A 26,720-nucleotide genomic window follows, 5' to 3' on the forward strand; every position below is an offset into this window, starting at 1 on the left:
CTAATACCAGACAAAGACCTTAGAAGGGAGAAAAAAAGGCCCCATGAATATAAAATGCTAAGCCTTTAGAAAACCAAATCCGACAATACATAAAAAGGATAATACATGACCAACAGGAGTTTATCCCAAAAAGATAAGGCAGGTTTAACATTTGAAAATTAATCAAAATAAATCACCCTATTAACAAACTAAAAATGAAAAAACATCTGATCACCTCAATAAATGCAGAAAAAGCATTTGAAAAAAAAAATCCAATGTCCATTTTGATAAAAACTCTCAGAAAACTAGGAATAGAAAGGGATATTCCTGACCTATTGAGAACATGTATGAAAAACCTACAGCTAGTATCATACTTAATTCTGAAAGACAGATGCTTTCTCCTTAAAATCAGGAACAAGACAAGGCTGTCCACCCCAAACACTTTTGTTCAACACTGTACTGGAAGTTCTAGCCAGGGCAATAAGGCAAGAAAATGAAATGAAAGGCATCCAAATTGGAAAAGAAGAAGTGAAACTGCCTTTATTTACAGATGAAAAGATCATCTATGTAGAAATCTAATGGACTCCACAAAAAAACCTACTAGAATTAATAAGTGAATTTAGAAAGAGTGCAGGGTACAATATGCAAAAAAATTGAATTTCTATATACTAGCAATGATACATCGGAAATTGAGAGTAAAAGAATAATACTATTTACTAACACACAGCAATCCATAAGGATAAATCTGACAAAAGATGTGTAAAATCTATATACTAAAAAATACAAAATATTGCCAAGAGAAATGAAAGAAGAGATATATCAATGGAGAGAGAGGCCTTTTCATTGGTCAGAAGACTATCCCTAATATATGAATTCTACACAAATTGATCAATAGATTCAATGCAACGCCTATCAAAATCTCAGTATCTTTTTTTGATGAAATTGACAGGCTGATTCAAAAATTCATATGGAAGTGCAAAGGACCTAGGATAGCCAAAATAACTGTGAAAAAGAACAAATTTGAAAGGCTAACACTATCTGATTTTAAGACTTTCTATAAAGCTGCAATAATCAAGACATGGGGATACTGGTGTTTAGATAGACAAACAGATCAATGGAACAGAACAGAGTCCAGAAATGGACCTACAGAAATCTGACAACTGATTTTTAACAAAGGTGCAAAGGTAATTCCATGGAGAAAGGACAGTCTCTTCAGTTGGGCATCCGTATGCAAAAAAGTAAATTTTGACCCTTATCTTGCACGTTATACAAAATATAACTCAAAATGGATCATAGATCTAAACGTAAAACCTAAAACTACAAAACTTCTAGAATAAAATCTTTGCGGCCTTGGGTTAAACAAAGATTTCTTGGACATGAAACATCCATAAAAGAACAAATTGATAAATTGAACTTCATCAAATTTAAAAACTTCTGCTCTATGAAAGACACTGTTAAGAAAATGAAAAGAAAAATTTAGTCCATCCTTACCACCCAGAACCCTCATTACAAGAATGAATTCTTCATTCCTTAGCTTAATTATCCAAGTCCGTCCTTGAACAGGTCCCTAATGACTACAAGATTTGCCTTCTCAGACGGTGGTGGAAGAATGGCATACTGCAAATATGCCAGAAGTTTACCAGAAGTCTGTTTGTGTGTGGAAGTGCCTGTGGTTATGGTGTGAAAAGCTGATGCTTTATCAGAGGAGTGGCCAGTTGAGAAACACCAAATCAAATTGTCTGGAGCTGGGCTACCAATCCAAATGGAACAAATGAAAAGAGACAATCAAGATCAATGGAAGTCAAAGCAGAGAAGGTCAAAGGTATGTCAGAGAAGGTCAAGCCATCTATATCTACCTGAGCTGTTGTTTAGGTGGTTCACCTAATGGGGTAACCCACCAGCTATTACTGGTAGGCTAGATCTAGTTAAAGGAAAAAAGGGGAGGGTCATAGACATCCAATACTCATTCACATCTCTTCACGCAAACCCTACTATTCCATGTCCAATATTCAGAATAAGCACTGTTATTTGAAGCCTCTGAGCCTTTGCTACTTCTGCTCCCTCTGTCTGAGATTCCCTTCTCCCACTCCACTTAACTTCTGGTTAACGACCACTCATTTTTCAAGAAATAATTTACTATGTTTCTACTGTTTTCTCTGGTATTTGGACTTCGATTTTATCTAAGAATTCTGGTTGGCTTATTCCTCTAAAACTCATATTTCTGACTGCCTCAGGTAATTTCCCCACCCCAATCAAACTCCTTATCACCCAATTCTTGTCCCACACCACTCAGACCATGGCTAGGTAGTCCTCCTTATGGGGTGGAGGATATTCCTACTTCAAAACTGAGAAATAATGTTCAAGTTTAGTGTTATTAATGATTTTTACATAATATATAGTGTGCACTTAATATGTTCTAGACACCATGCTAACTGCTTTATTTGCAGCATCTCATTTAATCCTCACAACAACTCCATGAGGGTTATTGTGCTATTATACCCATTTTACAAATGAGAAAACTGAGGCACAAAGAAGCTAAGTAACTTGCCCAAGGGCAAAGACCTGGAATGAGACAGGGCTAGGATACGAACCCAGACAGACTGAATCCAGAGGCTGAGTTCTTAACCACTGGTCTATAATGCTTCCAGAATGGAAATCACGACTTTTTACCCAACGTCCCTGTTGCTCAAGCCAAACACCGAGTTGCCCTTTACCTTTCTTTCAGACCCTCTAATCTGCAATCTCACTGCGCCTACCTTAGTTCACTTTTTACCAGGATGATAATAGTCACCTAACTGCACTCTGCTATAAGGCATGTTCCTCATAACAGCCATAATGGACTTGCCAAACCACAATTTGATCATGTCACTCAACTGAATTCCTTTCAGTAGTTCTGATAATCTGCGCGACTGTGCAAACTCCTTAACACATAGCAGACAAGGTCCCTCATCATCTAGCCCCATTCTTCCCTTTCAGCAACACCTGCTGTTTGCCTACATAAATAAGCCACATTCCATTCAAGCCAACCTTGTTGCAAGTCTTCAACGAAGCATATTCCTAATCCCCTCAACAGAAATACTGTTCTCTTTGGGATGCCTACACAATTCTTTATCTAGTAAATTCAAATTAGTACTCCAAGTTTCAGCTTAAATGGCGCCTTTCTTGACCATAGTTAACAATAACCTTGTAATAGTTAATATTCGTTTAGCACTATGTGTCAACTACTATTCTAAATCCTTTATATATTTCAATACTCGTTTAATCACTCCAAAAACCATATGAGGAAATCGAGGCAAAAGAGTTAGCAGTTGCTGCCACTTTAGTGAATTACGGAGTTTAAATATTTCCTTCCTCAAATCAAATTCTAGGACGGTAGAACTGTCCTCACCATCTTGGTAACAGCTATGCTTGTTGAGCGCCAGGCACATAACAGAAACAAGAGGAGCTCAATAAACATCTTTCGAACAAATGGCCAGAGCTGTGTTCTAACTGCAGACTTGGAAACTCTTCTCGGCCATTAGTCCTCTAATTTCTCCAGAGCACGCGACGAGCATAACAAACACATTTAGTGTCTAGCAGAGTCCCATGCAACACGCTTAAGGAACCTCCAAGTATTTACCAAACGGTTCTGCTTAAGTATATAAACATCCTCATATATAGCACCAAGCTTCTTCTGCAGCTAACTTCTTTAAGTTTTTACAAATTTCCACGCAACCAACAGGCATTCAAAAAATATCAGTTGATCAACGATGACATCAAACATCACATATAAGAATTCTCAATAAAGAATTAAGGAGCTTACTTTGATCTCTCAGAAAGTCGATTTCTGTGGCCATTTCGATACAATTTTAGTTTGGAGCTTTTACCACCTTTACTATCCTCAAAAAGACACAGAGCTCGCTGTGCGCGAAAACAAAACTAAGGCAACGCTCTGGAGGTTGACAGGCACTCGAGCGGTGTAATCAGCATCCCACCCACGCCGCGTCAACAGCTCCGCCGCGCCTCCTTCTCCGGAGTCCCAGCCGAGTCCTTCGCTCAGGCAAGAGACTTCAGATTTCAGGGTTGCTGGGGATCTGCCAAGTGAATTCTGTCCCACGATCACCCGAATCTCAGTCGGGTGGGACGCGGACGCGAGTGGATAGAGGCGTCCCGCGGGCCACTCGGGGTCGTGTCGGGCCACTTAGGAAAGCACAGAGGAAGCCGGCGGGCAGCCTGCTGGCGGCGTCCTTCTTGGAGCGGGGGGCAACTCCAGGACAGCGGGGAAGCCCGGGGCCAGCAGCGGAAGTCCACTCGGCCCGCCCTGCGACTTTGAAACCGGTGCCCCGGACCGCTCCTTGGAGACGGTAACGCCGCCTGCGTCCTCACGCGGGCGTCAGCGCTTACGCCATCGCGTTTCCTAGAGTCTTCGCGCGCTATTGGCTGTCTGTCAAGCGATGGGCGGAGCTGTGAGAGCCTGGATGACAGTGGGCTGAGGCAGCCGAGCGGCGGCGGGCAAGCTGACCGGCCTGTGTTTTTAGGTTGTGGGGCCCAGCGTCTTTTCTGTTTTTTTAAAGAAAACTTCAAAAATGTAAACCTAGGTAGGGCATTAAATACATATTTTTAAATGCCCCAAGTATGTTTGATGCACAGCATTTGTGGACTGAGAGACCCCGCTGGCCAAAGGGGTTACGTGAAAAGAATGTAGGTTTGTGTGGCTGGGGGCGGAACCCAGACTGGCGTCTTCAGAGTCCGCCACCAAGGCTGTCCTGGAGGATTTCTGAGTGTGGACTTGGTAATCTCCGAAAGCTCAGTACTGTCCTGCCCCTCCGGGGTCTTTAGAGAAAGGCGACAGCTGTTGTTTAAATATTTAACTGTGTGGCAATAAGGCATATAGTTAGAAGTACTGCAAAGATCCTGCAAATTCTGCAGTTATTTTGCTTCCTCAAAAAGAAGAAAAACTAAAGTTACTTTTTTTTGCAAGAAAAAATTGGGCAAAACTTTACATTTGTGGAGGGATTACAATTCCCATTTTAGAGAATTGATTTTATCTGGATTTAAACTTTTACCATTTTTTAAGAACAGTTAACATTGGAGGAAATTTCAGTGCTAGCAATAAAAATGTTAACTTGAAGCTATCCACTAGTTTTAGTTTTTTGTAATGGATTATGTATTTTTCTGGATTGAAGGAGTTTCACTAAACAGACATGCCATAGATGTAACTCGATTTGGCTTTCTCTTTACGTTTGTTTTGTTATCCTCTACCCATAATGTTATATAAATGCAGTAATATTAGCAGAATGTATTAAGAAATTTTTAAAATGTGTCCCAACTCCATCCAGTTAGGTGTTTAAAATCCTGTTATGGGCTTTCTCCATACTCACTATGAAGTGTGAGATGGTCCCTTCCTCTAAAGACTGGCTGTTACACATGGAGGTATATCTAATAACCACTAAAAAAAGTTTAATTTAGCTTTGAGTCAGTGAAGATTGAATTTGATCTGGTTTTTAGTGGCCGTGAAGTTAACACAAAAACTTGGAAGGAAAAGTTGAGTGTGCAAGCTCCAACTACTTTTCCAAGGTCAGTATATGACTTTTTCTTCATGAACGTCTCCACAACTCCCCAGGGACTGACTTGTAGCTGCTTCTACGCTTGAACCTTGTGTATTGTCGTATTATGATTTAACTTAGCATTGAACAAGTAGTTATAAACTTAACATTTACACTAAAAGTTGATAAGATATATTGGTGTTGGCAAAAGCAAAGAGTACCTTCTAGATATAAATGATGAGTGGTCTTTGCATTCCATAACTTAAATATCTGAAATTGGAATTTTTATCTCTGTACTTGAATTATTTGGCTTATACGGTCAGGTTCAATACAAACTGTAGTTTTTGGGCTTGGGTGTTTTTTGGGTTCCAAGATTTTACTGGTGGAATTTTTGAATTTCATGGAATATTTTCAAAATAATTTTCATCTTTAAAAAGCAAAATTGTTATGATTCCACTTATCCTTAAAGTGTCCCCTCTAGTATTTCTCCATTTTACAGCTTCCCTTGTGTTCTCTATCCACTCCCCCAAGGTAGGTGCTTCCTTAGTACTAACTTCATGCTTCTTCCTGCATCTCCATCATGTTGTTTTTGTAGTGTGTCTCCAGGCTCCATCATAATACCTGGAACACAATAAGGACTCATTCAATATTTGATGAAGGAAATTAATTTAAGAATTCAGTGAATGTGCATGGAAAGTATCTATTAGTGTAATTGAGTACAAGGAATGAGAAGTGAGAGAAAAAAGTCTTAGTCTGTATTCAACCCTTCTCTAGCTACTATTTCATGTTTTTTATATTAAGTATATTTCTGCAATAAAGAAAACCCTTGAAAACTGATAGATTTCACTAAAATGAATTTCTTCAATAAAGTGACATTGAGCACCGAGTACTATGTGGAAAGCATCATGAAGAATATGAAGTTGAAAATTTAAGCTAGGGCCAAAACTGTACTTAACGTTCTCTGATGTAATTAAATGCCATAAAAAAGTGATTTTTAAAAACTCTTAATAATTATGTTTATTTTATCAGTCAAGAGAAGTATGGCCTGGAAATTAGAACTCTGTTTTTAAGCTTATGTTTTTTATTGCTATAATTTTTGTAGTAAAAAAACACACATGAAATCCACTCTATTAAATTTTTAAGTGTACAAAACAGCATTGTTAACCATATACACATTGTTGTACAGCAGATCTCTAGAACTCTTTCATCTTGCATGACTGAAACTCTATACATATTGAACAACAATTCCCCATTTCTCTCTCCCATCAAAAATGATTTTTATAAAACAAAAATAATTGTTTTGGTAAAACAAACGCAAGAGCTGTTTTTCCCCCAAGGAAGTTTTAAAAAGTATGTTATAAGCAGAATATATTTAGGCTGAACCATGTGAAATTACCGATTTTCTGCATTTTCATGTGGCTTAGCTTAATACTTTACCTGAAAATATTTGAATAATGGCAACACACCAGTGTAATATCTGCTCTTGCATATCGGAAGAAAATGATGGTGACTTTACTTAAACATGTAGGATATGCACACTATTCCCAAAGTAGCTCTGAAGTTCAGGTGCAGTTACTCCTTGCTGAATTAAACCCACAGATCCTATAGAAATTTTGGAAATCCCCGGCAACCAAAATACAGAGTGATTCTATTTGGAAATATTGTAGTTCTGTAAATTATTACCTTTTCTTGAGAAGCTTAAAACTTTACTCATGATTATCTCATGAATTTACATCTAATCCTGTACAAAAATGATTAGTCCCTGCTGTCTTGGGTGAAAGAGACACTAAATGAAGGAAAATAGGTGGATAAATGCTGAAACTGCCAGGATACTTAAGACCAAACCAACCAGAACCATGTTGTATATCTCTAGAACACTTAACCTAATTCTGCGATCTCAAGGGTTAGACTATCCTGTCTCGTAGTCTAGTTTCCTATAAGAAGACCACTTTGGACACATGTAATTATAATGTTTTAATTTAATTTAAACAGAGAATTTATTTTTAGGCAAATATATATACTTTAATAATAAGAGCTAATCTTTTTTAAATACTATGTGCCAGGTACTGTTCTAAATGCTGTATATATACATTAACTCATTTAATCCTCACAAAAATCTTCTGGGGTAGGTGATATTTTAAAATCCTTTTTACAATGACTGGCTGATGAGCACAGTTGGAAAGTGCCTGAATTGGGATTTGAATCTAGGCACTCTGGTCCCAATGTCACAATCATTAACCACCATGTGTGTGCCTCCCAGTAGCAGAATATAATTTGCAGCTAGGATAATATTATTTACAGCTAGAGTAATATAATTTATACTTTTTGCTTATCTAGCCAGATAGCCTTTAGTTGCCTTGATTGAATTATTGTTATACATGTTCTATTGTAATCTTTAGGATTTACAGTTCATTTTCAAATTGTTGGACAGTATTTATATTGCTGAGTTACCCTTCATTCTCCTTCTAGAAAACCGCTCAAACTTCAGAGGAATGATTAAAAGTCTTCAGATGCTCATCGGTGGTCCTTCAAAATTTCTCTTTCCCAGAAATATCAGGCGTCTCTGCTGCAGTCTAAGTCCCTCCCCGAGAATGTGTGGGCAGCTGGGCGGAGCCTAAGGCTGAGCCCTCTCGGTGACCTCAGCGGAAAGGAGCCAGCGAGCGTTGGACTGAGCAGATATTCTCGGTGTGTTCTCTTCTTGTTCTGCTTTCTTCCCTCTCATTCCTTGCACCTTTGCCCAGTTATGTCGTTAGGTTTTTCTTTGGTAACTTACTTTTCAGCTGCCTGCTTCTGCTGGCGCATTTACTGTCACTTTTAGGCTGACTTCCTCATTTCTCCGTTTCTCATGTAAATGGGTAGGGGTGGAGGGAAGGTGCAAACTGAAAAGAAATAATTCTTGTAGAGAAACTAAAGAAAATTTCATGAATAGAGGAATTTGGACATTTTCCTTGCAAAACATTTTGTTGTGAAAACACCTTTTCCATAACTTTCTTCTTGTAACCTTTGTGGAATTTCTTTCCTTTGCTAGCCTCTTAATGCTCCCGGGTTCTGTCTCCTTTTTCTTCCTTCATTTCCTTTTAAAGGTCTTTCCATAGTACAGGTAAAGCAATGAAAATAATTTAAAAATTATTTTTTGACTTTTTTTGATGAAAGAGTAACTTGAAGAGTAGAGGTTAAAATGTGAAAAAAATACAGATTACCAATATACGTTCTAATGGTGATCCCTTCGAATGAATATATTCCTTCAATAATATTCCTAATATTTATTCTGACTTTTTAGAAACACACCATATATAATACAAAGAAGAGAAGAGGTGATCATCATAGTCTTTAAGAGACTCGGGCTTAAATTGGACTTTAAAAAATATTTTTAAATTATTCATTTATTTTTGAGTAGTAGTGCTTATTTATCATAGTATAAAGTTCAAATAGATAAAAAAAAAAAAAAGATACTGTTAAAAGTAAGTCTCCCTTCCTCCCCTGTTTCAGGAAGGTAATTCCTTCCAGAGAGGTGACCACTGCAACCAGTGGTTTCTTGTATATGCTTCCTGAAATAGTGTATACATATGCAAATAGTCTTCGTTTTTATGAAGTAAATCCATACTTTTTGCACCTTGCTTTTTTTCACTTAATTTATTTTAGATGTATATATAGAGCTACCCCACTCTTTTTAACAGCTATGTAGTATTTCACTGTATGATATAGCATAGTTTCTTTACCAGTACTCTACTGAGTATTTAAGTTGCTTAAAATATTTTGTTATTCTAAACAATGTTGCAGTGAAATCTTTATACTTAACGTCATTTTGAACATGTGCAGGTATAATAACTCCTAGAACTAGAATTGTTGAGTCACAGGATATTTGCATTTTCTACTTTGATAAGTATTGAGGGATTGCTCTTGACTGAGGCTGTGCCAGTTGTGTTCCAGTAGCAAAATGTGCTTGTTTCTCAGCGTCCTTGTTATCATAGCATGTTGTCAAGCTTTCTGATCCTTGGCAATCTGAGTAAAGAATAAGAGTTTGTTGTTGTTTTAGTTTGCATTTCTATCACTGTAAGTGAGGTTGAACATTTTGCATTTTCTTTCTGTCAACTGGCTGTTCATATTTTTGTCCATTTTTCTGTTGGGATGTTGGTCTTTTCCTTACTGATTTCTAGGAGCCCTTTAAACATTAAAGAATTATTTATTTGTCTGAAATATGAGTTGCAGATATTTTTTCCCAGACTATCTTTTGATTTTGTAATGGTGGTCTTTTTTTCGTGGGGGTAGGCAGACTTCTGCTTTTAATTTTGTTATTTTTGTGTAGCCAAATGTATCGATCTTTTCTTTTATGTCTTCTGGGTTTGGAGTTATATTTTAAAAGGCTTTTCTACGAGAAGATCATCTTTTTAAAAAAAATCCTTTTTTTTCTTTCTTGTTCTTATATGATTTGATTGATATGTTGAAATCTTTGATTCATTAAAACTTAGTTTGGTGTAGGGATCCAACTTTATTAAATTGGACATCAAAATGAACCAATTGATAACGGACTTGGTTAGTTAGCAACATACCACCTGGCTGATTTGCTACCTGAGAATCATCCTCAACTCCCCATAAACTCCTTGTACTTTATTTCCCCAGAACCTGGTGTGGTGCCTGAAGCAAAGTACGTGGCTAATAAACCTTTGGTAAACTAAATTGAAAAGAAATTTCTAGCTAGAATATATCATCTTACTTATTTGCCATTGTTTTGGTATATAGTGTTGAATGAGATAATGATACCATTGACATGGTTGATTTCTCCTGCAGAAAACCTTAGTATCATGAAATTTTAGATCCAGAGACTAGAACAATTATTCACTCAACAAATAAGTAATGAGTTCCTGTTACTTACAGGCATTCTACTTGGGGACAGGGAGACAATAAGCAAATATGTCATGAAGTCTAAGTGCTGTGAATCAAAACGGAGTGCACCCGTAATAGAGAGTGACAGGTAGTGGAGTGCTTCAGGGATGCACACTAGCCCAGGTCGTGAAGGACACTGACAATTGAATTGTCTCTATTTCATATGAGCACATGTGCAAACAAAGAAATTGAGAGGTGGTGGGGGTTAAGCCCCAGGAGACAGTCCTAAATTTCCCTAGGGAGTTGAAAGGAGAATCGATTGTCTCTGGGTCCATGTTATCTTTAGATTAGATTGTAAAGTAGTGGGTGGGACTATACATTTTAGATTAATTTTGTTGTAAATGTTATGCATACTTAGATTGACATAAGTGTTCTTTAAGCAGATTAACAAATGTGTCATTCTGATAAGAAGCTAAAGTCATTTATGCAGTTAAAGACAAAATTATATTCTACCCTTGGACACGTCAGCCGTGGCACTCCTCCCTGCTGGTGGAATTTTAGTTAGCATTTCTTGCAGTGATTTTCAAAGAAATCTTAGGGGAAAAGGCAGAAGGAACCAGTAGAAACACTGGAGGTACCACTTTCTTGTGCTCTTAACAAGAATAGCTCTGCTTTTATCTATTATTTCTTCTTATCTTCCAGGTAAGATTACATTTTGAAGTAATTTGAAACCTGTAAAGTACACCTCACTCTGACCATGAGACCCATGTGTGCATGGAAGTGACAGGCTACTTTTAGGAGCACGTCACTAAATACAGTTTAATTCCATTTAGACATAGAGATGATTGCCTGAAAGAGCTAGAAGTTGAAAATTCCTTGACGGAAACCCACTGAGTAGGATAGGGATCCCTTTAATGTGTGCAGCATTTCTGCAGATATGGTGGTTGTGTGGAGAATGAATGAATCTGCCAAAACTTCCTAGTCACTGAGCTATATTTTGCCAGGATTGTTAAGAATTCTGAAGTTTCATGTTAGGAGAGTAGCATATTCTCTCAGCATATTGGTGTCAGAATCAAATTTAATCAGCATTTCTAACATCTTGATTTATTCTTATTTCTTCCTATACACTGCAAGAGCATACTTACTAGTACCAAAATTTGGGGTAGAGCCTTATACGTTTATTTTTGAAGAATGCGTCTTGAAAAATTATTATTGAAGTATTTTATTCCATATAAATAAGGACTAAATTCTATGTAAGTCATAGTCAGTTTATGCAGTCTTATCACTCACTGAGCTTATTTCAATAATGAAGAATTATAAATTGCTGAACATACCCTCTTCTAAAATACTATTAGTTGCAAATAGCTTGCAATATCAGAAGTACTTTTTTTTTTAAGATTTTATTTTTTTCCTTTTTCTCCCCAAAGCCCCCCAGTACATAGTTGTATATTCTTCTTTGTGGGTCCTTCTAGTTGTGGCATGTGGGACACTGCCTCAGCATGGGTTGATGAGCAGTGCCATGTCCACGCCCAGGATTTGAACCAACAAAACACTGGGCTGCCTGCAGTGGAGCGTGCGAACTTAACCACTCGGCCACAGGGCCAGCCCCCAGAAGTACTTTTTAATTTTGGAGGTTATCTACTAAAATTTATTAGCATGTAGTGAAAATTAGGAAAAAACTACATGCTTTAGAAAAAGATTTTCAGAGATCTAGGATTCCTATGTGACACAGAGCTTATATATTCGGTTCTCCTGATGCTTGGCAGATAGTAGGTACTCAGTACATATTCATTGAAATAGATTGATTCAAAATTTAATAACTCTATTACTTGCAGTAAAAAATCACATATGAAGCAAGGGAATGCATTTAAAGACTTTAGATAAGGGAAGTTACAGTCTGGAAATATCATCATTTACTAATCAAGATTATCCTCTGGACAAGACATAAGGACCTAGTATAATTTGAGGAATCCACTACTCCTGAAATAAGTTTTTCATCTTCTTGCAGATTCCTGAAATATCTTCATCTGGAAAAACATGGCTACAATTGGTTCAGTTTCTTGATTTGTCAGCCATGTGACCTTGGACAAGTCTGTTTCTTCATTTGTAGTGAGGATAATAATAGTTCTCCTGCAAGTTTGTTGTGAAATTAAATGAAATAATGTTTATAAAATGCCTGATCCATAGTGTTCAACAAAAATGTGATTTTATTAATATAATACTATGTCCTTCCATTTAATCCTTAGAGAAGCAATTTAAAATGCAAATACTGCTTGTGTCAAAGATAGTCTATCTTAAAGTTTAAATGATAGCAGATTCTGTTTCCATTTTTCAATTGGAGAGAAGGGATTAACCAAGAAAATGGTCATTTAACACTTGAAATATCAAAAATTGAAAATGCTAAGAAAATCTTAACTCTGAGACCAAAGAAGACAGTATTAAATTCTTCTAACCTTCAATGTCTGTAGCCCCCCTACTCCCATCCCCAAGAGAAAAGAGTTTTAGCCAAAAGAACAGGTGTTAACAGCCATGCATCTGCTGATTTATAGAGGTTTTTTTTTTAAATCAAATTATTATAAAAATCTTGATTCACAGGAGATCCAGTAATTCAGACACCTGCACATTTTACAGTAAAATACAAAGATGACATATAAACTCATAGTGCTCATAGTTGTTAAGTACATGAATAATTTCTACCATGGACTTAATTACAAGGTTTTAAAAATGATTTTGATACACTCTTTACAAGGTACCTCAAGCTGAATCTAGACTTAAACTCTTAAAGCCTTTGGGATGCAACTACCTATTTTACAACAGAGCTCAGTGTCTGTGACTTGCCGTAACACAAATGGCCTCTCAGAACTGTGTTCTTGTCACTCTGCTGCCTTCCTGCCTGCTATTTGGCATAGAAATTTTCATTTCATTTCTACCTAAAGGAAACAGTTGTATATTGTTAAAAGAGCTCGTTTTAATATGTCTTTTTCCTTTAGCGTCTTCAGATGGATTTTAAAATTGAACACACTTGGGATGGTTTTCCAGTGAAGCATGAGCCAGTGTTTGTCAGACTAAATCCAGGTGACAGAGGAGTGACGATGGAAGTTAGTGCTCCATTTTTCAATGATCCTCCAGCTCCACTTGGAGAACCAGGAAAGCCTTTCAATGAACTGTGGAATTATGAAGGTAAGTGGAAGGACTGTATTTTATTGCAAACATAAATCTTTTTATAATAACCTCTCATGGAACTATTATTTTATCTTGCTGTAAGGAAGTGAGTGCTTCTGAGCAACTGACATGTGCAGTTTCTGATACTTCCTACCAATCTCTCATTCTGACTTTTTCACAATTACCTATGTGTCTTCAACTTATATAACTAGAACAGTGAAAAATGGCAATTGCAAATCCAGATTTTTAAATTACTGCCATATTTCCTTCCTTTACTTTTGTTACCTATTTTAAGAAGAGTTCAGCCATCCTGTTTTGTCTTTAAGTATCTTCAAATTGCCACTTTAACCTTATAAACCTTCCTTATGGAAGTTTTGGGGTGTTTTACTTATTATAGAAACACCATCAACTTCAACATGAAATGTAGTTTTTATTTTATACTGGAAAGTAATCTCACATATAAAATGACAGCTGAAACGCATGCCATGAAATTACACTGTTTCGGGTTTGCTATATGATCCCCTTCTAAAGTATCCTAATTAAGCTGCCAAACGTTATCTTTTTGAAATACTCTTTGTGTTGCCATTCCCCAGATCACAAACCATTGCTATCCCTCACAAAAAGTTCAAACCCTTTCTGTAATCTTTCAAGGTACTCATGAATTGGGCTATCATAGCCAACCAAAAGCTCTTGACTTCGTGAAAGGCTAATGATCTTACTGTCCATGCATATTCTCACCCATGGACCTTCTCTCATTCTATTCTCCCTGACTCTAATGCACATAGTTCAAGGTCTGATTCAGGTTTCATTTCTTCAAAGAAACTCTTGATGATTCTTCTAGTCCATACTAACATCTGCTTTCTCTAAACCATCTGTATATCATACATTTTGTCAGTACTAATTTATCGTATGTTAAACATATGTTGTCTTTTATTGATACAGTAGCTGTATATACGAGCTTTCTACTGGTGTACATATACCAGTATGACTTATCTACTGGAGGTGCTACAGACAAGAGACTCAAGTCCTAAACTCAACTCATGCACTACTCTCATAAAACGTGCTTCTTTTCCTAACTGCCCAGTCTCAATTAGTGGCCCTATAATACTTCAGATCACCAAATAAAGAAATGTGAGATCTTTCCAAGATATCCCTCTCTCTCACTCTTCATACGTGGATTTATTTACTAAGTCCTACCAGCTTCACCTCCTAAATGTTTCTCTAATTTGGTAGCTCCTCTTCATCCCCACCATCCCTGCCATAGATTAGGCCTTCATCATCTTTTACCTGGGCTGGGTCAGAGCCTCCTAAATAGTCTTCTTGACCTTAAGTCCATTCTTCACTTGGAAGCCAGAGTGATCTATCTAAAATAAAAATTTTAACTGGTCGTTCAGCTACTTAAAAACCTTCTCAGGCTCTCTGTCCTCTCAGGAGAAATTTTACCTGTCTTAGTAAGATCTCTATAAGATTTTCCGTGACCTGGCCCTTATTCGCTTTCCAGCATCACTTCTTTCTGCGTTGAAAGGTTTGCTTAGTGAGACTGAACTGCTTGTAGTTCTTTAAATAAGCCACAATATTTCCTAGCCTTGTGCCTTTGATTACACTACTCTCTCGCCCTAGAATGCCCTTTCCATAATTCTTCTTCACCCATTTCCAACTCATCTTTCAAAATGGAGCTGGAAAATAGTAACCAGAAGATGTGTTAGGGTTCTCCAGAGAAACAGGACCAATAGAACATGTGTGTGTGTATGTGTGTGTGTAGAGAAAGAGAGGGAGATTTATTCTGAGGAATTGGCTCATGCAGTTGTGGAGGCTGGCAAGTCCAAAATCTGAAGGATAGATTAGCAGGCTGGACACCTAGGGAAGAGCTGACACTTCAGTTTGAATCTGAAGGTTGTCTGCTGGCAAAATTCCTTCATGCTAAGGGAAGGTCAGTCATTTTCCTCTTAAGGTCTTCAGTTGATTGGATGAGACCCAGCCACAATATGGAGAGTAATCTCCTTTACTAAACGTCTACTGATTTAAATGTTGATCTCATTTAAAAAATAACTTCACAGAAATATCTAGAATAATGTTTGAACAGATATCTGGCTACCATGGCCAAGATGACAAACAAAATTAACCATCACAGAAGACAATTCTAATTTGTTTAGGTAAAAGACTTAGAAAGGGACAATAAGACTCTGAATTGTTGATGGAACTATATCTATATCTTGGATATTTTATTATAAAAATAACATGGAAAGCTGGAAACAACCTAAATGTCTATCAATAGAGGATTACGTGAATAAATTATGACATTCCATAGAAGAATACTATGCAGTTATTAAAAATATTTGAGTATCTATATGCTGGAAAGCTTTTTTGTGAAAAAAGCAGGTTGTAGGGAAGTATGATTCCTTATTTTTTTTTAAAAATCTGAGCAGGTAAAATAGATTGTAGAAGGACAGAAAAAGGACAGGCTATAGAGCAAAAGACAGGTTTTAGAGTAAAGTGGGAAGAAAAAGATGGACTTTTTACTTCATGTATGTTTGTATTGTTTTAATCATTTATAAGAAACATGTATTACTTTCATAATTAAACAATTTTTTAAATGACATATGCTCAGAAAATTCCAGGAAATTATAAAGAAAAGAAAAATCACTTAGCTGCATTCCACCTATCAGAGATAACCAGTCATAACATTTTTGTGCACATTTTGCAGACATTCAGGCACAGGCACACATGGATATTTTTATTTCAGGTAAATTTGATTATTGCTCTGCAGCCTACTCACCAAATATCATGGGTGTCTTCTTATATCAGAAAATATCTAATTGTATATTTGATTTTAATGACTGTATTATATTCTGTTGCATGAAATAGATAAATTCTATAATTTACTTAACAGCTCTCCTGTATAATAGGAGATAACCATTTAGATCATTTCCAGTTTTTGAGCAATTTTTGATGAATCGCATTATGCTAACTTCTTTTCCCAGTTGTCTGATTATTTCCTTAGGATGAATTCTTAGAAGAATACAACTGGCTCAAAGTCTGTGTGATAATGTTCGTTTCTTTACAACCTCACCAGCACTAGGCTTTATTAATATTTTAAATTTATTGCCATCTGGTATGGGAAAAAATTGATGATATGTTTTCTATTTATTTCTTCTTCCAGGCAATGTGTATTTATTTTCTTTTTCCCTTTTCTATTGGTGATAGAGTTATAATTAAAAATAATGAGTTAACTCATTTTATATTCTAAAGTAATAAACAAATTATTTATTTTTGAAGAAAAATTAAATTTCTTAATATGTCATATCTCTGTTTTCAAAAGTTGTGGAAGCATTTTTCTTGAATGACCTAACCAAACAGTATTTAGAAGTTGAACTTTGTCCGTAAGTATAAAGTATCTTTTCTAACTCGTTACTGCATAACTTGAACACATTACTTTCTAGTTAGAAATCATATGGTCATAGTAAAAGCTCACTAATTCCAACTAACTAGGAGGATTTCTAATATGAATTAATCTGAATTATATGTAATTCCTTATTTTCAAGTATATGTGTAATTCAGAATATATATTATAAATGTTTGAAAATATTATGTTATTATTTTCAATTTACTAATGTAGGTCGTTCTCTAATAAATCTGAAGATAATTTTTCTTTGCAGAATTAAAAATAATTATAAAATATAAACTCTTATTATTTACTCTATAAATTTCCATTATTATATATTAGCTATTCAGAAATAAAAGGATACATGTAGATATAAAGAATTGAACTAGTTTATGAAAATGTTTATTTTAGGGGATTTTTTAATGACTAGATTAAACTTTAATTTTATATATATGTAATTATGTATTCATGTATTCCTTCCTTTATTCATCATGTACTTATTGAGTGTATCCTTTGTCACTTTGTGTTCTGTGCCGGGGATAAAAACTAAATCACATGTGGCTTTTCCTAGATTCATCAAAAATATTAACCTTGGACTCTCTTTGTTCAAATTTAACCAGTCCCTTGGGGACCCTCTTTACCTGGTTTGCAATTTTTTCCTGTAGATGTGAAAAAGTGAATTTATGCCCACCTGTTATCTAAATTATAGCATTTTAAATTAGTGAAACATTTAATAAGGAAATATTTCTTTATTTGCCATTATTCATTTTAAATGGCATTTAAATACCTCTCAGTATCTAGTATCCAGTAGCCTTTGTCCCTTTGTAGGCTGGGCAGAGCGTCCCAAACAACTGATTTAAACAAGATTTTATGTATGATTTTCTTTCCCTGATTTTGATTTCTTGCTAACCTTAGAGTGGAAGATGTAGCTGTTTGCAATTATATTTTTCAGAATAATAATCATATATCTTTGTGTATTACCTTTCAACTAATATGGCAAAATATTTTATTGAAAAATATGAATTTTCACAAACTGTCATGTGAGGTGATAAAATTTCAACTATTGTGTGATTGTTTTCACCACACAGGTGAGAAAGCTAAGGCAAATAGGTTTATAACTTGTCTTGAAGACAGTCAAGAACTAGGATCTGCTAGAATTCTGGAGTTTCATCCTTAGTTTTAATGTTATTAGATGATAAGAGTTTCTTTTCATAAAGTGATGACTTAGCACTAGATGAATAGGAGAATTAGATTCTCTTTCGTTAAGAAATTATATAATAACCCTATGTATAAAATTGATAAATTACAAAAGTTAAAAAAAGTCCTGAATAGTTTGGTTTCATATATATAAGGACAGGTAATAATCAAGAATTACAGTTTTGCTTCAGGCAATCATCTCCTGTGACAGTTAACCTCTGGGAAAGCAACATGAAGAATATTGTTGTTTTAATTTGCAAGAACTTTTATTCCTTCTAGGATATTCTTAAAGTTGCATAATAGTGATAAAAATAAGCAGAGAACTTTTAACTGGAAAAGAATCCTTGTGTTCTGTTAGTATAGTTACTGAAGGAAATCCTCCCTGAAAAGCTCACAGCAGACCATCTGTGTAGAAATGTTTCGAGATAGTCTTTTCCAGAGACAGCAAATTTGCTTCATGTAACTACTTGAAATCCTTTGATTCTTACTGACCTGGCTAATTCCAGTTATAATCTCTTAGAATTCCCTTTTGAGGATATATTGTGTTTCTCTTTGAAATGTGACATTGGTGTCTGAACTAATGGTAGAAAGCCCGAAAACACAAGAGGCAGACAGATCAAGGACAGTCTTCAGCCTGTTGACTAGTTTTAGACAATCTGTATTTTTATTTTCTATCTTCCTAATGAGCTTCAAGACAGTTTTCTTACAGAAATAACCTGTAGTGAAGTTGTTGGATTCAGACTTGGAAATTGGTGCCAGCTTCCTTTAGGGTACTTTAGTTTTTGAAAACTGATTTTATTATGAACTCCAAATACCGTGATATCCCCCTGCCTCTTTTTCATACTTTGCCTCATCTAACCAAATGAAGTATAAAAAGCAATCTGAACATATATAGTTTTATGTATTTGACTGCAGTCATCTGGAAAATGGTAAACTCAAAGATATCATTTCTAAGTAACCAGACATACTAGCTCTCCTTATAATTATCCAATAGTCATATCACATCTTTTAATTATTTGGAAATTTAGTTACAAGCACACCCATTGCAGATATGAAAGATAGTGAAGAAAATAACGTTTGTTTCTTTCAAACACTCATGAGGAATTTTAATTTTGACAGCCATGGACAGCATTTGGTGCTTTTACTCTCTGGAAGAAGAAATGTGTGGAAAGTAAGTAAATGGAAATATGAGACAATATCTTTAAGTATGCAAGATATATATGTATATATATGTATAATGTTCAAAGTATAAACCTGAATTTACCTTTTGTGTTTCACATGTTGTATCTGTAGCAAGAACTTTCTCTGTCATTCAAAGTATCCAGAGGAGAGACAAAATGGGAAGGCAGAGCTTATCTTCCTTGGACCTATTTTCCACCAAATGTGACAAAATTCAATTCATTTGCAATTCATGGATCTAGTGATAAAAGAAGCTATGAGGCTCTTTACCCTGTACCTCAGCATGAGCTGCAACAAGGACAAAAACCTGATTTGTAAGTAGAAAATCAATGAAGATACGTTCCAACTATAAGAGTTTTTTGGAAATTCTTTGTAGAGCAGAAGTAACCTTTTTTTTGGTGAGGAAGGTTAGCCATGAGTTGACATCCAGTGCCAATTCTCCTCTTTTTGCTGAGGAAGATTGGCCCTGAGCTAACATCTGTGCTCATCTTCCTCTATTTTATATGTGGGACACCTGCCACAGCGTGGTTCGATAAGTGGTATGTAGGTCTGTGCCCAGGATCTGAACCTATGAACCCCAGGCCACCAAAGCAGAGTGTGGGAACTTAACCACTACGCAACTGGGTTGACCCCAGTAGTAACATTTTTTGATCAAAGAAGACATATGTGTGCAAGCACCTAGTAGAGTCCTCTGCTCCCTGATGGTTCTCAGTAAATACCTGACAGATGTAGTCTGTCTCACTCCTGTCGGTAGAGCACTTCTATTGCCATAGTGGTGTGCGAAAAGACTTGCTTAGTGAGTGTTGCAACAGCTGATGTAGAAGTATGGTTGCAAACTTATTATGATCCCTTTCAGAGCTAGATGGCCAGAGGCATCCATGATTCCTTGCCTGAGTAAGGGTTAATAACTCCTTTCCCCTGCTGCTTGCGAATCTGGACTTCAGTTAACTCTCTAGCTCTCTTCCCCTGGTAACTTCATAAGCATAAAAATGTCAACTATATTTCTAGGCAAGATTGCTTATGATAAAAATGACCCCTAATTGGTAAATTGCATCTGGACTGAGAGGAGTTATGAATAACCTAGAAATACCTGGTGGGGACAGAACAGCTTTGGGATTTCCCTTTAACAATGGTGTTCCCTGGGGGACCCTGGAAGCTATACCTATGGAGTTATTACAGGAGATACTCGCTCCTATGGGGCAGCAGGTATCTAAGTCAAGGTATGTCCTACACTTTCCCATTTCGAGTCCTATCTCTTTGCACTTGAAGCTGCCATCTAAGGAGAATATAACTCCTGGCCAGCCTTGTGACTGCTCCATGGACTGCTGCAAACACTCCTCCCTGAGGGAGGAGAGCCAGGTGCTGTCCTGGGGCAAACTGAGATTCCTGCCCTGTACCTCTTTGATTGTATTCGGTGTGGCCAAGATAGTCTGGTGAGTCTGCGTGTTTAGAAGAACCTGACAGAGACGTCCTAGTGGGCTTTGCACCATGGTAGACTGACTTTCCTGCCTTTTTATCCTTAGAAAGTGCTACACTGTCCTTCCTCTCCCTGCCAGCCTTCTCCTTCCTGTCATGCTCTTACTTCACTCTGCTTTGCCTTCCTCACTTGTAGCCTATTCCTTTATTCTGCCTGACACACTTTTCCCTGTGCTCTTCTCCCCAGTCCTGACCCTTTCTGCTATCCTCTTTCTCCCTTCTTTTATCTTTTCCTTCACTGTGTCCTTAACCTCTTCATCTGGGATTGACAGTTGTGACTCCATAACTGGTTCAGCCTGGGCACGTGGGCAGAATGGGACAGGAATCTACAATCAAACTTACTCAGGGCCCTCATTTCAAGACAGCTTGTTTCTGTGGCTCTTCACCAGCTAATGCCTTCCTGTATTCAAGTTCCTCATTCATGTGTTCTGGGAGGCTTACCCAAGTACATTCTACCATTGGCCAGGGCGGAGCCAGGGTGGAGAGATTTCCTACCAAATTGAGTTCCACTGCAGCAGGTTAGCTGAGCATTTCTCTCCTTATTAAGCCAAAACAGAAAGCTTCATAATAGTTAAATGGTTTTCCTGGAAGGAAAAGAACTAGGTACCTATGAGAGTTTTTCTGTTTTTTTTTTTTATCTTTCACATCAATGGTTACTAGAGGGAAAGAGGTTGGAGTGGAGTGAAAGGGGTAAAGGGGGATATTTGTAGAGTGACAGATGGAAACTACACTGTGAGTGGTGAACACGATGTAGTGTATATAGAAGTCAAAGTATAGTGATGTGCATCTGAAATTTATGTAATATTATTAACCATGTTATGCCAATAAAAAAAAAGAAATACAATCTATGTACTTATGTGTGAAAGCCTAAATGCATTTTATCAAAATAAGTACTAAAATTATTATGGATCACCTCTGTATTTGATTTCTTTTGTTTACAATGTGTTAACAAAAATGAATTTAAGTGAAGTCTTAAAACAAAGGAAAGAACTAGGATTAACAGTCTTTTACTAACCTCCCTTGCTTTGCCAGAGGAGTCTATCTTCTAATTTATGAAGCTGAAACTTTTTCAAACAATTGTTTATATGACTGATATAAATTATATCAAAGGTCAAATATAAAATACCTATGAGATCTTTAACATCTATAAGAGTGCAATATGATTTGTTTAAGGCTAGATGGAATGAATCAGGTTTCGAGGCTTGAGTTTTATTTCTCTCCTCAGCTGTGGGGGAGCTATTGGCAGAATTGAAAGGAGAGCGCTTTGAGATGTGAGTGAAAGTTTTCAGAGCTCAATGTTTGATAGAGTGAGAAAATTGTACAGATAGAATACATCTTACCTTTGGTATTCTTAAAATAGAACATTATATCACAGATGTGCCAAAATAAATAGCCCTTCAGGACAACTGTTTCACAAATGCATAATTCATTTCAATTCCCACCTTCTTTTTCTTTGCATATAGCCATCGTTTGGAATACTTCAAGCCTTTCAATTTTAACACACTGCTTGGAGAAGAATGGAAACAACCCGAATCAGACCTGTGGCTAAGAGAGAAACCTGATATATAGGAGTGTAGTAGATGACTATATCAAACATTTCTTCTCTATATCTTTTAAGGTAAACCAATGATAAGTATAGTCTTTTTCAAGATACCATGAACACATTTCAACAACAAATAGTTTCATAGAGGTCAGTAAAAATATAGTACCTCTGTGGCAAATTGTATATAACAAGAAAATGTAAAGTTTGTAGATGATTTTATCTACAAAGTTAAAATGTTTCTCAGATTCACTTAGTCTAGGAGCCCTCATGGCAATGAATTCTGCTGTATGCCCTGCATTACCATCACCCCAAATATCCCTGACTCTGTCAACCAAAATCATTATTTCTCTTTCCACATACCTAAACTTCAGCCAGCCTGAGACTGGAACATCTTATTTGTGCATTTTTGAACTCCATGTAATATACGATAATTCCTTTCTTGGAATCTTCTGTCCATTCTTAAAATGTGTAGAAAACAATGACCTATTTCAGTTGAACAGGACATCTACTTCTGTTAAGGAATTATTAGGATACATGTGTTATTTAACCAGCAGTTTTTTCAGTCTTACAACTATTTTTACTCTGTAGAAGGAAATGGAATGAAATAGTCTTGAATTTGAGCAACAGGTTCTGCTTTTATTTATAAATAAATGACATTTTCTTAATGCTGTTAAACAAGATATAAAAATATTTTTATTTTATTTTGTAAACATCAAATATTCCTGGTCTAGAATTTTCAAATTCTCTGTTATAATATAGTTCAGAGCTTGAAGCCATCTAGTAGATAGATCATCTCTGAATGCCTCCACAAACCTGCTCCTTCACCAGCATTCTTAACTCAGAGATTAGCATTCTTGTGGAAGAAGAACCTTTATTACTCATACAGATACCTAGTTGCCTACCCAACAATATACTTTCTCCTCTACTTTATTAAAAAAACTTGAATTTTTGGGAGCTATGCTCAAAAAGTACATTTTCCCAGACTCCTTTGCAGATAGAAATGTCACTATAAAACAGTTCAAGTCAATGAGATGTAAGCATACAGTGTTAGGTGGGGCTTTGAAAAAAGATGCTTTAAAGATGAAAGACTCAGCTGGCATACACCTTTGGTCCTTTGCCCTCCCCCTTCCTTTTCCCTGAATTGCAGAATTGATACCTGAGGTAACATACTAGCTACGCTGTGTTAATGAAGAGACAACTGAGGGATAGCAGAGCAGCAAGACAAAGGAGCCTGGGTTCCAAACAGCATGCTAGAGTAATACTGTATCATACCTGGACTGCCTCCCTCTACACTTCTTTATACAGAGAAAATGAGCTGCCTAATTTGTTTCCCCAGATTCATCTGTAGATTCAATGCAATCCCAGTTAAAAATCTCAACAGGCTTTTTTGAGTAGAAACTGACAAGCTGATTCAAATTTTATATGGAAATGCAAAGGATCTCAAATAGCCAAAACAATTTTGAAAAATTGCAAAGTTGAAGGACTTTTACTACCTCACTTCAAGGCTTATTAAGCTTCAGTAATGAAGACAATGTGACCTTGGCATAGATTTGTACAAATATATCAATAGAATAAAATAGAGAAATCAGAAAGAAAACTGTATTACAGTCAATTGATTTTTGACAAAGGTGCTAATGCATTTAAAAATGGAAAGGACTGTCTTTTCAGCAAGTGGAGTTGGAATAACTGGAAAAACATGAAAAGAAAAATGAGCCTTGACGCCTACCTCACAACCTATAGAAAAATTAACCTAAATGTGACTGGTGAAATGAAAAAAGTTCTAGGAGAAAATCTTCACAATCTGAGGTAGACAAAGATTTTTTTCTTCCTGGAGAAGGTTTGCCCTGAGCTAACATCTGTGCTAATCTTCCTCTACTTTATATGTGGGTTGCCGCCACAGCATGGCTGATGAGCGCTGTAAGTCCTCACCTGGGATCAGCCAAAGGGAACATGCCAAACTTAAGCACTATGCCACAGGGCTGACCCCAAGAGTTTTTTTAAATAGAGCATAAAAGCATTAACTAAAAAAGAAAAAAGGTGAGAAATTGGATTTCATCAAAAATAAAAATTTCTTTTCATCCAAATCTGCCATTAAGAAAGTGAAGAGGCAATCCAAAGATTGGGATAAAAGATTGAAAATACAAGTATCTGACAAGGGACTCTTACCCAGAATATTTAAAGAACTCCTACAAATCGCTAAGAAAAGGACAAGCCAAGTAAGGAGCAAAAGACTTGAACAGACGCTTCACAGAGGAAAATACATGAAAGGCCAATAAGTATATAGAAAGGCTTTCACCCTCACTTATCACCAAGGAAATGTAAATTAGAACCACAACAAGATACCACTAAATGACTGAAATTACAAATTACACACAATGGCTATGTGGCTAAAATTGAAGAAGACTGACAATGTCAAGCATTAATGAGATTGTGGAGTAAGTGGAATGTTTATACTCCGAGAGTAGGAATGTAAAATAGTACAACTGCTTTGGAAAACTGAAAATTTCTGATAAAGTTAAATACACACCTACCCTGTGATTCAACAGTTTCCTACTTAGGTATCTACTCAAGAGAAATGAATGTTCCAAGCAGCTTTATACGTAACAACAAAAAACTGTAAACAATCAAATTTCCATCCATGGGAGAATGGATAGAGAATCTGTGATATAGTCAGACAATGGAAGACTACTCACAAAAAAGAATGGACTACTGATACATGCAACAACCTAGACAAATTTTAAAAGCATTACGTTGAGCAAAATAAACCAGATACAGCATGATGTATAATTATTTTTATGTGAGGCCAGTTTAGGCAAAACTAGGCTATAGTGAGATCTCAGAACAGTGATTGCTCTGGGTGAGGGGAGGGGATTCAATTTACCTGGAAAAGGGGCATGAGGGAGTTTTCTGGGGTGGGTTGAAATGTTTTGTATCTTGATCTGGCTGATGGTTATGTAGCTGCATACATTTTTCAACATTCCCCAAGCTGTATATTTAAGATTTGTGATTTTATTATATGTAAATTATACCTTAATAAAATACTGTTATAAGCTGAAAATTAAATGGAGTTAACGTCAAGTTTATATTGTTCCATTGAACAATCACTAATGCTAGTTAAATATGGCTTATCAACTAATTCTTTTCATTTATTAAATATGTTGTCTGAAAAGAGAGCTGGCGTAAGATAAATGCTGACTGTTACAGAAAGCACTGTCAGTATCTTCATGACAACATACCATGGTGGCGGTGTTAGGCCTCCTAGATAAATTCAAAAAATATTTTAAAAATTGATAATAGCAGCTAACTGATTTGGTAACGATATGCCAGTTTTGGATAGGAAAGGCATATTTCAAATAATCTTGGATGGTTTATTTATAAATTACCTGAAATAACTTTATGAGTGCGTATAAAACTATCCAAAAAAAGAGATATATTTAGAGTATCCTGATTTGAGAAGTGAATCCATCATTCTAAGTCACAGGTTCAGCTATAAATCATAACTGTTTATGAGGGAAAAGTAAAGCACAGATATTCTAGATACAATCACAACCATATAAAATATTGAATTTGAATGTTGTGAGCCTCCTAAAACCTAACATGTATCTTCTTTTTGTCTATTTAGATGTTTTTAAAACATCTCTTAACTTTCTTTTATCTAAATAAGAAATGTTTGCCTTCTTCCAATAACAAGCAAGCAAAAAACACATATACACATTTTCTTTTGAAAGATACATGCAGTTCAACCACAGAATTTTGGAAAATTTGTCCATTAGTAAGATAGAAACAATTTACTCTATAGAAACTTAGTATTTGAGAGTGGGTGTTTGTAATAGCTGTTTCAAATTTGTTTTTCACCTTCAGGACCATGAAAGAATAATCATTCCTTTGTTTAATGTATGCACGAATGCATTTCCTTGCTGTGTTTTGAATTGTTCACTACAGTATCATGCAGATTCCCTCTTCTCACCACTTAAATAGATTGCACAGTGTGTGTATTTTTTGAGGTGCTTTCGCATGCTTTCTCTCAGCTCCAGTAAAGTGTAAGGCACAGTCCAGGGGGAAATACACTTTTTATCTTTAGTCCCCAAATACTTTTTTTGACGTTAAAAAAATTTTGCCAGAGGGAGAAGAGCCAAGATGGCGCCGTGAGTAGTCCTCTTTGTCTCTCGCCCTTCGAGTCTACAATTATTTGGACACTTATCGCTTGACAAAGGATATCCAGACAGCATCTCAGGACGTCTGAGACACCCACGCGACTATACATCGGAAGGCGGATGGACTTTCCTCCGGGAGGATGTGGAAATAGGTGAAAACTCTCCGACCCCGACGGGCAGCCTAGTACCCGCAAGCGGCTTTCTTCCAACGGACGCCCCCAGAGGATCCACACACATCTAGGGCAGGAGCGAGAACACAACAGAGGAGCGACGGTGGAAACAGGTGACCAGAACCCTAC

The 26,720-nt window shown here is 36.4% G+C and overlaps 2 protein-coding genes across 8 annotated transcripts in view; one reads left to right on the forward strand and one right to left on the reverse strand.

Moving 5' to 3' along the window:
- Positions 1 to 4,325, reverse strand: part of SCLT1 (sodium channel and clathrin linker 1) — a 146,222-nt gene extending 141,897 nt beyond the window's left edge. For both annotated transcript variants that reach the window (XR_006887827.1, XM_046655613.1), the window contains exon 1: positions 3,782 to 4,325. Coding sequence is in view for 1 of the 2 variants with exons in the window: in XM_046655613.1 (XP_046511569.1) it covers positions 3,782 to 3,815 (34 nt within the window). In the remaining variant the exon portion in view is untranslated. The remainder of the gene's footprint in view (positions 1 to 3,781) is intronic.
- Positions 4,326 to 4,468: 143 nt separating this feature from the next.
- The window catches only part of C3H4orf33 (chromosome 3 C4orf33 homolog), a 64,447-nt gene continuing 42,195 nt past the window's right edge, over positions 4,469 to 26,720 (forward strand). For 2 of the 6 annotated variants that reach the window (XR_006887831.1, XR_006887830.1), the window contains exons 1-8: positions 4,469 to 4,556; positions 5,467 to 5,535; positions 7,974 to 8,189; positions 13,319 to 13,508; positions 16,810 to 16,870; positions 19,189 to 19,240; positions 19,363 to 19,562; positions 22,188 to 22,342. Coding sequence is in view for 4 of the 6 variants with exons in the window: in XM_046655632.1 (XP_046511588.1) it covers positions 13,328 to 13,508; positions 16,810 to 16,870; positions 19,189 to 19,240; positions 19,363 to 19,562; positions 22,188 to 22,293 (600 nt within the window). In the remaining 2 variants the exon portion in view is untranslated. Of the gene's footprint in view, positions 4,557 to 5,466; positions 5,536 to 7,973; positions 8,190 to 13,318; positions 13,509 to 16,809; positions 16,871 to 19,188; positions 19,241 to 19,362; positions 19,563 to 22,187; positions 25,377 to 26,720 lie in introns of those variants that run through there. The other 4 variants (XM_046655632.1, XM_046655629.1, XM_046655630.1 and 1 more) reach the window with 4 other exon arrangements.

The sequence above is a fragment of the Equus quagga genome, chromosome 3, assembly GCF_021613505.1.
Source record: "Equus quagga isolate Etosha38 chromosome 3, UCLA_HA_Equagga_1.0, whole genome shotgun sequence".
NCBI classification, from domain to species: Eukaryota; Metazoa; Chordata; class Mammalia; order Perissodactyla; family Equidae; genus Equus; species Equus quagga.